General features: G+C 55.3%; 1 protein-coding gene across 2 annotated transcripts in view; it reads right to left on the bottom strand.

Moving 5' to 3' along the window:
• Window positions 1-248, bottom strand: part of capzb (capping actin protein of muscle Z-line subunit beta) — a 218,120-nt gene extending 217,872 nt beyond the window's left edge. Inside the window, exon 1 of one of the 2 annotated variants that reach the window (XM_072478261.1) lies at window positions 94-248. In XM_072478261.1, coding sequence (XP_072334362.1) covers window positions 94-96 — 3 coding nt within the window. In that variant the 5' untranslated portion in view covers window positions 97-248. The remainder of the gene's footprint in view (window positions 1-93) is intronic. The other variant, XM_072478262.1, reaches the window with a different exon arrangement.
• Window positions 249-12,428: the final 12,180 nt, after the last annotated feature.

Here is a 12,428-nt window from a genome sequence, read left to right as displayed (position 1 = left end):
TAACACAGAACATCCCCCTCGCCCGGCCGGGGGGGCGCAGCTGCTCTGCCAGTGCTGGCGGGGCGGGCTGGGACGGCGGGGGCCGGTACTCACCATGGCGGCGGTGACGGTTGGCGGCGGCTGTCTCGCGGACGGTTCCTTCCTCGGGCCCGAGTGATCATCCGGGTCACGCAGAGAAACCCCGCGCGCGGCCAATCAGCGGCCGAGGCTCCAGCTTGCCCAAGTATGGGCCTCGCAATGCGGAAGTGGCTGTTCAGCAGCTCCACTCCCTCCAGCCCTGGAAATAAACCCCCTCCCATATACACACATTCCCTCCAGCCCTGGAAATATTACCCCCTCCCATGTACACACACTCCCAGCCCTGGAAATCTCCTCCTCCCATACACACTCCCTCCAGCCCTGGAATTATCCCCTCCTCCCATACACACACTCCCTCCGGCCCTGGAAATGTCCCACCGCCCAGAAACACACACTCCCCCCAGCCCCGGAAATATCCCCCTCCCCACACTCTCCAGTCCTCAAAATATCCCCCCCTCCCATATACAAACACTTCCCCCCAGCCCTGGAAATACCCCCCTCCCCCTCACATACACACTCTCGCCAGCCCTGGAAATACACCCCCCCCCCATATACCCCACCCCATATACCCCCCATATACACACACACACCCATATACACCCCCCCATATACACACACTTCCCCCCCATATACACACACTTCCCCCCATATACACACATTTCCCCCCCCCATATACACACACTTCCCCCCCCCCCGCCCATATACACACATTCCCCCCCCCGCCCATATACACACATTCCCCCCCCCCATATACACACACTCCCCCCCCCCATATACACACACTCCCCCCCCATATACACACACTTCCCCCCCCATATACACACACTCCCCCCCCATATACACACACTCCGCCCCCCCGAAACACACACTCCACCCCCCTCCACGAAACACACACTCCCCCCCCCCCACAAAACACCCCCCCTGAAACACACACTCTCCCCCCCCCCGAAACACCCCCCCTGAAACACCCCCCCGAAACACCCCCCCGAAACACCCCCCCCGAAACACCCCCCCGAAACACCCCCCCCGAAACACCCCCCCCGAAACACACCCCCCCCGAAACACCCCCCCCCGAAACACCCCCCCCCCGAAACAGCCCCCCCCCGAAACACCCCCCCCCCCGAAACCCCCCCCCCCGAAACACCCCCCCCCCGAAACCCCCCCCCCCGAAACCCCCCCCCGAAACCCCCCCCGAAACCCCCCCCGAAACACACACTCCCCCCCGAAACACCCCCCCGAAACACCCCCCCCCATATACACACACGCGCTCCCCATATACACACACTCTTCCCCCCCCATATACACACACTCTCCCCCCCCCCATATACACACACTCTTCCCCCCCCTCTATACACACACTCCCCCCCCCCCCCATATACACACACTCCCTCCAGCCCTGGAAATATCCCCCCTCCCATATACACACACTCCCCCCAGCCCCGGACATATCCCCCCTCTCATATACAAACACTCCCTCCAGCCCTGGAAATAACCCCCCCCATTCTCCCCCCCCCATTCTCTCCCCCCCCCATTCTCCCCCCCCATATTCTCTCCCCCCCATTCTCTCCCCCCCCATATTCTCTCCCCCCCCATTCTCCCCCCCCATTCTCGCCCCCCCCCCATTCTCCCCCCCCATTCTCCCCCCCCATTATCACCCCCCCCCCATTATCACCCCCCATTCTCCTCCCCCATTCTCCCCCCCTTCTCCCCCCATTCTCCCTCCCCCCATTCTCCCCCCCATTCCCTCCCCCCCATTCCCCCCCCCATTCTCCCCCCCCATTCTCCCCCCCATTCTCCTCCCCCATTCTCCTCCCCCATTCTCCTCCCCCATTCTCCCCCCCATTCTCCTCCCCCATTCTCCTCCCCATTCTCCCCCCCATTCTCCCTCCCCCCCCATTCTCCCCCCCCATTCTCCCCCCCATTCTCCCCACCCCATTCTCCCCCACCCCCATTCTCCCCCACCCCCATTCTCCCCCACCCCCATTCTCCCCCACCCCCATTCTCCACCCCCCATTCTCCACCCCCCCATTCTCCCCCCCATTCTCCCCCCATTTCCCCTATTCTCCCCCCTATTATCCCCCCCATTCCCCCCCTATTCTCCCCCCATTCCCCCCCTATTCTCCCCCCCTATTCTCCCCCCCCCATTCCCCCCCTATTCTCCCCCCATTCCCCCCCCATTTCCCCCCCCATTCTCCCCCCCCCCATTCCCCCCCCATTCTCCCCCCCCATCCCCCCCATTCTCCCCCCCCCATTCTCCCCCCATTCCCCACCCCCATTCTCCCCCCATTCCCCACCCCCATATATACCCCCCCATATACCCACCCACCATATATCCCATCCCCCCACCATATACCCCCCCCCACCAGCATATACACCCCCCCCACCATATACACACACTCCCTCCAGCCCTGGAAATATCCCCCCTCCCATATACACACATTCCCCCAGCCCTGGAAATATCCCCTCTCCCATATACACACATTTCCCCAGCCCCAGGAATCCCCCCTCACATATACACACAATCCCCCCAGCCCGGGAAATATCCACCTCTCACATACACACACACACTCCCTCCACCCCTGGAAATATCCCCCTCCCATATACAAGCACTCCCCCCAGCCCTGGAAATTCCCCCCTACCCCTCCCATACACACTCTCTCCAGCCCTGGAAATAACCGCCACCCCGTATACACACACTCCCCCAGCCCTGGAAATACCCCCTCACATATACACACACTCCCCAGCCCTGGAAATATCCACCTCTCCCCACACACACACTAACTCCAGCCCTGGAAATATCCCCCCTCCCATACACACTCCCTCCGGCCCTGGAAGTACCCCCCCTCACCCCAGCCCAAGAAATACCTCCCCCTCCCATACACACTCCCTGCAGCCCTGGAAATAACCCCTCTCCCATACATACACACTCCCCCCAACCCTGGAAATATCTCCCCACCCAGATACACACACTCCCCCCAGCCCCGGACATATCCTGCCTCTCATAGACAAACAGTCCCTCCAGCCCTGGAAATAACACCCCACCCCCTTTCTCTCCCCCCCCCCCATATACCCCCCCCCATTCTCCCCCCCCCCCCATATACCCCCCCATCATATATCCCATCCCCCCACCATATACCCTTCCAACCATATAACCACCACCCCCCCCCCCCCACCATATACCCCCCCACCATATACACACACTCCCTCCAGCCCTGGAAATATCCCCCCTCCCATATACACACATTTCCCCAGACCCAGGAATCCCCCCTCACATGTACACACAATCCCCCCAGCCCGGGAAATATCCACCTCTCCCATACACACTCCCTCCAGCCCTGGAAATATCCCCCTCCCATACACATTCCCTCCAGCCCTGGAAATAAACCCCCTCCCATACACACTCCCTGGAAATATCCCCCCTCCCATATATACACACTCCCCTCAGCCCTGGTATTATCCCCCCTCCCAAACACACTCCCTCCAATCCTGAAAATTACCCCCCCCCCCCCCATACACACACACTTCCTCCATCCCTGGAAATATCCCGCCTCCCATATACACACACTCCCTCGAGCCCTGGAAATATACCCCCTCCCATATACACACACTCCCTCGAGCCCTGGACATATCCCCCCTCCCATACACACTCTCTCCAGCCCTGGAAATAACTCCCCTCCCATACACACACACACACTCCACCCACCCCTTGAAATATCCCCCTCCCATATATACACACTCCCCCGAGCCCTGGAAACATCCCTTCTCCCGTACACACTCTCTCCAGCCCTGGAAATAAACCCCCTCCCATATACACACACACCCTCCAGCCCTGGAAATATCCCCTCCTCCCGTACACAAACCCTCGGGCCCTGGAAATACCCCCCTCCCCCTCCCAGCCACACACTCTCCAGCCCTGGAAATAACCCTCCCCGTGTGTGCGTGGGTTTCCTTTGGGTGCTCCGGTTTCCTCCCACAGTCCAAAGATGTGCAGGTTAGGTGGATTGGCTGTGATAAATTGCCCTTAGTGTCCAAAATTGCCCTTAGTGTTGGGTGGGGTTGCTGGATGTGGGGATAGGGTGGAGTTGACCTTGGGTAGGGTGCTCTTTCCAAGAGCCGGTGCAGACCCGATGGGCCAAATGGCCCCCTTCTGCACTATAAATTCTATGATGATAATTACATACACACACACTCCTCCCAGCCCAGAAATATCCCCCCCTCCCTTACACACTCCCTCCACCCCTGGAATTATCCCCCCTCCCGTATACACACACTCCCCCAGGCCCAGAAATACCCCCTCACATATACACACACTCCCTGCAGCCCTGGAAATATCCCCCCCCCCCCATACACACACACTCTACCCCCCATACACACACACTCTACCTCCCCATACACACACACTCTTACCCCCCCCATACACACACACTCAACCCCTCCCCAAATACACACACACTCTACCCCCCCATACACACACACTCTACCCCCCCCATACACACACAATCTACCCCCCCCATACACACACACTCTACCCCCCCATACACACACAATCTACCCCCCCCCCATACACACACACTCTACCGCCCCCATATACACACACTCTACCTCCCCATACACACACACTCTACCCCCCCCCCCCATATACACACACTCAACCCCCCCCCACCCATATACACACACTCAACCCCCCATACACACACACTCCCTCCAGCCCTGGAAATATCCCCCCTCCCATATACATACACTCCCTCCAGCCCTGGAAATACCCCCCCCCTCCCATATACACACATTCCCTCCAGCCCTGGAAATATCAGCCCTCCCATACACACACATTCCCCACAGCTCTGTAAATATCCTCCCTGTCCCCTCCTCCCATACACACACACTCTACAACTCTGTAAATTACCTCCCTATCCCCTCCTCCCATACACACACACTCTACAACTCTGTAAATATCCTCCCTATCCCCTCCTCCCATACTCACACACACTCTACAACTCTGTAAATATCCTCCCTCTCCCCTCCTCCCATACACACATTACAAATCACAGAAATACAGTGGAGAAAAGACCCTTTGGTCCATCAAATCGGCAGCGCCACATGAAAGGCACCTGATCTGCCTATCTAATTCCATTTGCCTGCACTTGGCCCATAGCCACAAATGTTAAGACGTGCCAAGTGCTCATCCAGATACTTTTTGACGGATGTGAGGCAATCTGCCTCTGCCACCCTCCCAGGCAGTGTGTTCCAGAACATCGCCACCCTCCCAGGCAGTGTGTTCCAGAACATCACCACCCTCCCAGGCAGTGTGTTCCAGAACATCGCCACCCTCCCAGGCAGTGTGTTCCAGAACATCGCCACCCTCCTAGGCAGTGTGTTCCAGAACATCGCCACCCTCCCAGGCAGTGTGTTCCAGAACATTACCACCCTCTGGGTAAAAATGTTTTTCCTCAAATCCTCCCTGAACCTCCCACCCCTCACCTTGAACTTGTGTCCCCTCATAACTGACCCTTCAACAAAGGGGAACCCAGCTGTTCCCTATCCACCCTGTCAATGCACCTCCTAATCTTGTACATCTCGATCAGGTGTCCCTCAGTATTCTCTGCTCCAGCAGAAACAACCCAAGCCTATCCAACCTCTCTTCATGAATTAATTGTTCCATCCCAGGCAACATCCTGGTGAAACGCCACTGCACCCGCACTAGTGCAATCACATCCTTCCTATAATGCGACAAACAGACCTGCCTAGAGCTCTGTAAAATATCCCCCCATACACACACAAACCCTACAGCTCTGTACAATCCTCCATATCCCCCACCCACACACTCCCTTGTGCACTGTAAATATCCTCCCTATTCACCCACACATTCCCTGCTGCTCTGTAAATATCCTCCCTATTCCCCCCCCCCCCTGACAAACACATGCATTCCCTGCTGCTCAGTGCAATCCTCCATATCCCCCACCCTCACACTCCCTGCTGTTCTGTAAATATCCTCCCTATTCCCCCCCCCCCCCCCGCCGCCGCCCACATTCCCTGCTGCATTGGAAATATCCTCCCTATTCACACCCACACACACATTCCCTGCTGCTCTGTAAATATCCTCCCTATTCCACCCACACACACTCCCTGCTGCTCTGTAAATATCCTCCCTATTCCACCCACACACACACATTCCCTGCTGCTCTGTAAATATCCTCCCTAACCCCCCACACACACGCTCCCTGCTGCTCTGTAAATATCCCCCTTATCCCACACACACACACATTCCCTGCTGCTCTGTAAATATCCTCCCAATTCCCCCCACACACACACTCTCTCTGCTACTCTGTAAATATCCTCCCTATTCACACACACACATTCCCTGCTGCACTGTAAATATCCTCGCTATCCCACACACACATACATTCCCTGCTGCACTGTAAATGTCCTCCCTATTCCCCCCACACACACTCCCTGCTGCTCTGTAAATATCCTCCCTATTCCCCGACACACACACATTCCCTGCTGCTCTGTAAATATCCTCCCTATTCCCACACACACTCACTCTCTGCTGCTCTGTAAATATCCTCCCTCTTCCCCCCCACAAACTCCCTGCTGCACTGTAAGTATCCCCCCTATTCACACACACACATTCCCTGCTGCACTGTAAATATCCTCGCTATCCCACACACACATACATTCCCTGCTGCTCTGTAAATATCCTCCCTATCCCCCGACACACACACATTCCCTGCTGCTCTGTAAATATCCTCCCAATTCCCCCCACACACATTCCCTGCTGCTCGGTAAATATCCTCCCTACTCCCCCCACACACACACTCCCAGCTGCTCTGTAAATATCCTCCCTATTCCCCCCACACACACATTCCCTGCTGCACTGTAAATATCCTCCCTATTCCCCCCACACACACACTCCCAGCTGCTCTGTAAATATCCTCCCTATTCCCCCCACACACATTCCCTGCTGCTCTGTAAATATCCTCCCTATCCCCCCCCCCCCCACACACACACACAAACTCCCTGCTGCTCTATAAATATCCTCCCTATTCCCCCAACACACACATTCCCTGCTGCACTGTAAATATCCTCCCTATTCCCCCCACACACACTCCCTGCTGCTCTGTAAATATCCTCCCTATTCCCCCACACACATTCCCTGCTGCTCTGTAAATATCCTCCCTAACCCCCCCCCCCCCACACACACACTCTCCCTGCTGCTCTATAAATATCCTCCCTACTCCCCCACACACACATTTCCTGCTACTCTGTAAATATCCTCCCTATTCCCACACACACACTCCCTGCTGCTCTGTAAATATCCTCCCTACTCCCCCACACACACACTCCCTGCTGCTCTGTAAATATCCTCCCTATCCCCCACACACACACTCCCTGCTGCTCTGTAAATATCCTCCCTATCCCCCCCACACACACACTCCCTGCTGCTCTGTAAATATCCTCCCTATTCCCCCCCCACACACACATTCCCTGCTGCTCTGTAAATATCCTCCCTATCCCCCCCCCCCCCACACACACACACACACACTCCCTGCTGCTCTGTAAATATCCTCCCTATTCCCCCCACACACATTCCCTGCTGCTCTGTAAATATCCTCCCTGTCCCCCACCCACACACACATTCCCTGCTGCTCTGTAAATATCCTCCCTATCCCCCCCGCCACACACACATTCCCTGCTGCTCTGTAAATATCCTCCCTATTTCCCCACACACACATTCCCTGCTGCTCTGTAAATATCCTCCCTATTCCCTCCCACACACACATTCTCCGCTGCTCTGTAAATATCCTCCCTATTCCCCCCCAAACACACTCATTCCCTGCTGCTCTGTAAATATCCTCCCTATTCCCCCCACACACACTCCCTGCTGCTCTGTAAATATCCTCCCTATTCCCCCCACACACACTCCCTGCTGCTCTGTAAATATCCTCCCTATTCCCACACACACACTCCCTGCTGCTCTGTAAATATCCTCCCTATTCCCCCCCCGCACACACATTCCCTGCTGCTCTGTAAATATCCTCCCTATCCCCCCCGCCACACACACATTCCCTGCTGCTCTGTAAATATCCTCCCTATTTCCCCACACACACATTCCCTGCTGCTCTGTAAATATCCTCCCTATTCCCTCCCACACACACATTCTCCGCTGCTCTGTAAATATCCTCCCTATTCCCCCCCAAACACACATTCCCTGCTGCTCTGTAAATATGCTCCCTATTCCGCCCCCCCAAACACACATTCCCTGCTGCTCTGTAAATATCCTCCCTATTCCCCCCCCCAAACACACATTCCCTGCTGCTCTGTAAATATCCTCCCTATCCCACACAGACACATTCCCCACTGCTCTGTAAATATCCTCCCTATTCCCCCCCACACACACATTCCCTGCTGCTCTGTAAATATCCTCCCTATTCCCCCCCCCCCCCACACACTCCCTGCTGCTCTGTAAATATCCTCCCTATTCCCCCCACACACACTCCCTGCTGCTCTGTAAATATCCTCCCTATTCCCCTCCCCACACACTCCCTGCTGCACTGTAAATATGCTCCCTACTCCCCCACACAAACTTTATTAAAAGAAAATATTTAAAACAATATTTAAACTTTTACTTCAGCTATAAACTAACAGATTACATACAGATTCTTAACTTTTGCACAGTAGTTCCCATTAAACATCACTTTCAATAACCATACCACTCTCATGCTGTTTACACAGACAGGCCAAGGCAATTCTTGCATTTTTAGAGCAGTTTTTTTTCTGTTCAGAACCTTTTTCCAAAGCCTGTCTCGGTGGCAACTTTCATGACGTCTCTGGTCAATTTCCACAGCCTTTTCGCTGTAGCTGTTCATAACAGCCTTCCTTTTCTCTCTCTCTAAGCTTCTGCCACCCTCCAAACCAAGGTTCTCCCCTGAGGTGGCCAGACTTGAATCCATTATCGTTATCTTGGCTGATTGCCCACTCAATCAATGTTGTCCATGTTACTGGAAGACCGGAACAAAGGAAAAATTGGAATTTAAGAACAGTGCTCAACCTTTCAGCCCCTCAAGATTGTTTTGTCATTTATTTAGATTGTGGCTGTTCTGTATCCAACTTATTTTACCCACCTTTGTTCGATATTCCTTATTATGAACAGATAATGTATATTTCAATTGACTTAGTGTGGTAGTACCAGGTATTGCGGTACCTAAGAGGCTGATGACCATTGGTTAAACCCAGGAGTTTACCATCGGCTGTTGTTAAGTAGCTCCGCCCTGAAAGGCTGAGTATCAGAAACAGTGCCGTCCCAGCAGCCTTCACTTTCTGTACCGAAGCTGCTGGGGAAAAAATTCTAGTCGATTGAAGCCTTCAGTTATGAAATCACTTTGCCTTGAGTGTAATTGATCGCGCATCAATTTAATCGACTAGTCTTAAGCTGGAAGGATGGATTTCCGAATCAAACCGGAGTGCCTTCAACTCAGCCCCCACGCGGAGAACTCGGCAGCAATATTTAAACACTGGCTGGCGTGCTTTAAGGGCTACCTCAAGACGGCCGGAGGCACCCCCTCAGAAGGACAGAAAATGCACCTCCTGCGCTCAAGGGTCAGCCCTGGGGTCTATCCCCTTATCGAGGAGGCGGAAGACTATGATGCCGCGATCGAACTGCTAAAAGGACATTATATCCGCCCTGTAAATCAGGTCTACGCACGTCACCTGCTTGCAACTAGACAGCAAAGCCCCGGGGAATCGTTGGAAGATTTCTACCGGGTGCTACTGGTGCTGGGCCGAAACTGTGGCTGCCCGCAAGTTTCGGGGAGCGAGCACACGGAACTTTTAATCAGGGATGCCTTTGTAGCAGGTATGAGCTCCTAAGATATCCGCCGAAGACTCCTAGAAAAAGACACCCTGGGACTTAGAGAGGCATGGGCCCTGGCAGGGTCCATGGACGTTGCCTACAAAATCGTGCAGTCCAGGTCACACTCGGTGGAGATAAAGGGGTTCTGCCTAGCGAACCTCACTGTCCAAGGCAGGAAATTCAACAATTTCCGCCTGTATGTCCTGCCGCACCTCTGCGCGGCTACCCTTCTGGGGCTGGACTTCCAATGCAATTTGCAAAGCCTAACCTTTAAATTCGGCGGCCCTATACCTCCCTTACTGTCTGCGGGCTCGCGACCCTTAAGGTCGACCCGCCTTCCCTGTTTGCGAACTTCACCCCGGATTGCAAACCCGTTGCCACCAGGAGCAGATGGTACAGTGCCCAGGACCGGACCTTCATCAGGTCGGACGTCCAAAGGCTGCTGAGGGAAGGGGTCATCGAAGCGAGCAACAGTCCCTGGAGAGCTCACGTAGTGGTGGTAAAGACCGGGGAGAAACATAGATGGTCATTGACGACAGCCAGACCATCAACAGGTTTACGCAGCTGGACGCGTACCCTCTCCCTCGTATAGCCGACCTGGTAAACAGGATCGCACAATACAAGGTCTTCTCCACGGTGGATCTCATGTTCGCCTACCACTAGCTACCCCTCCGTAATAGTGACCGCAAGTACACTGCCTTTGAAGCAGATGGGCGGCTCTATCAATTTTTAAGAGTTCCTTTTGGTGTCACTAATGGGGTCTCGGTCTTCCAGCGAGAGATGGACCGAATGGTTGACCGGTACGGCTTATGCGCAACATTCCTGTATCTGGATAACGTCACCATCTTTGGCCATGACCAGCAGGACCACGACACCAACCTCCGGAATTTCTCCAGACAGTGAAAATCCTTAACATGGCATACAATAAGGATAAATGCGTGTTTAGCACCGACCGTCTAGCCATTCTCGGCTACATAGTGCGAAATGGAGTCATAGGCCCCGACCCTGAGCGCATGCGCCCCCTCATGGAGTTCCCCCTCCCTCACTGCCCCAAGGCCCTGAAGCGCTGCCTCGGGTTATTCAGCTATTACGCACAGTGGGTCCCCAACTACGCAGACAAATCCCGACCCCTAATCCAGTCCACAACTTTCCCCCTGTCGACGGAGGCCCGCCAGGCTTTCAGCCGCATCAAAGCAGACATTGCAAAGGCTACGATGCACGCCATCGACGAGTCTCTCCCCTTCCAGGTCGAGAGCGATGCGTCCGACGTAGCTCTGGCGGCCACCCTCAACCAAGCGGGCAGGCCCGTGGCTTTCTTCTCCCATACCCTCCATGCTTCCAAAATTCGCCATTCCTCGGTTGAAAAAGAGGCACAAGCCATAGTAGAAGCTGTGAGACATTGGAGGCATTACCTGGCCGGCAGGAGATTCACTCTCCTCACGGACCAACGGTCGGTTGCCTTCATGTTCGATAATGCACAGCAGGGCAATATTAAAAATGACAAGATCTTGCGGGGAAGGATAGAACTCTCCACCTTCAACTACGAGATATTGTACCGTCCGGGGAAGCTAAACGAGCCTCCTGATGCCCTGTCCCGCGGCACTTGTGCCACTGCACAAGTGGACCGCCTCTGGGCCCTCCATGAGGACCTCTGCCACGTGGGGGTCACTCGTTTCTTCCACTTCATCAAGACCCGCAACCTGCCCTACTCCATCGAGGAGGATAGGACAGTCACCAGGGACTGCCAAATCTGCGCGGCGTGCAAACCGCACTTCTACCGGCCAGAGAGGGCGCACCTGATAAAGGCTTCCCGTCCCTTTGAACGCCTCAGCATGGATTTCAAAGGCCCCCTCCCCTCCACCGACCGCAACATGTATTTCCTGAACGTGATTGACGAGTACTCCCGGTTCCCATTCGCCATCCCCTTCCCAAACATGACCACAACCACCGTCATCAAGGCCCTCCAGGGTATCTTTACACTGTTCGGTTTCCCCGCGCACATACACAGTGATAGGGGGTCCTCCTTTATGAGCGATGAACTGCGTCAATTCTTGCTCAGCAAGGGCATCGCCTCGAGCAGGATGACCAGTTACAACCCCCGGGGAAGCGGACAGGTGGAGAGGGAGAATGGAACGGTCTGGAAGACTGTTTTACTGGCCCTATGGTCCAGGAATCTCCCAGTCTCCTGCTGGCAGGAAGTCCTCCCGGTGGCCCTCCACGCCATCCGGTCGCTGCTCTGTACAACCACATATCAGACACCTCATGAACGTCTCCTTGTTTTCCCCAGGAAGTCCACCTCCGGGACCTCGCTCCCAACCTGGCTAGCGACACCCGGACCCATCCTGCTTCGGAAGCATGTGCTGGCACACAAGTCGGACCCGTTGGTCGAGAGGGTCCACCTGCTGCATGCTAACCCCCAGTACGCCTGCGTGGCGTTCCCTGACGGCTGGCAAGATAGTCTCCCTTCGGGACCTGCCGCCCGCAGGAGCCCCACGCGCAC

This window comes from Scyliorhinus torazame, chromosome 16 (genome assembly GCF_047496885.1).
Source record: "Scyliorhinus torazame isolate Kashiwa2021f chromosome 16, sScyTor2.1, whole genome shotgun sequence".
NCBI classification, from domain to species: Eukaryota; Metazoa; Chordata; class Chondrichthyes; order Carcharhiniformes; family Scyliorhinidae; genus Scyliorhinus; species Scyliorhinus torazame.
The sequence above is the reverse complement of the archived record's forward strand: the minus strand, read 5'-3'. Positions and strand labels throughout refer to the sequence as shown.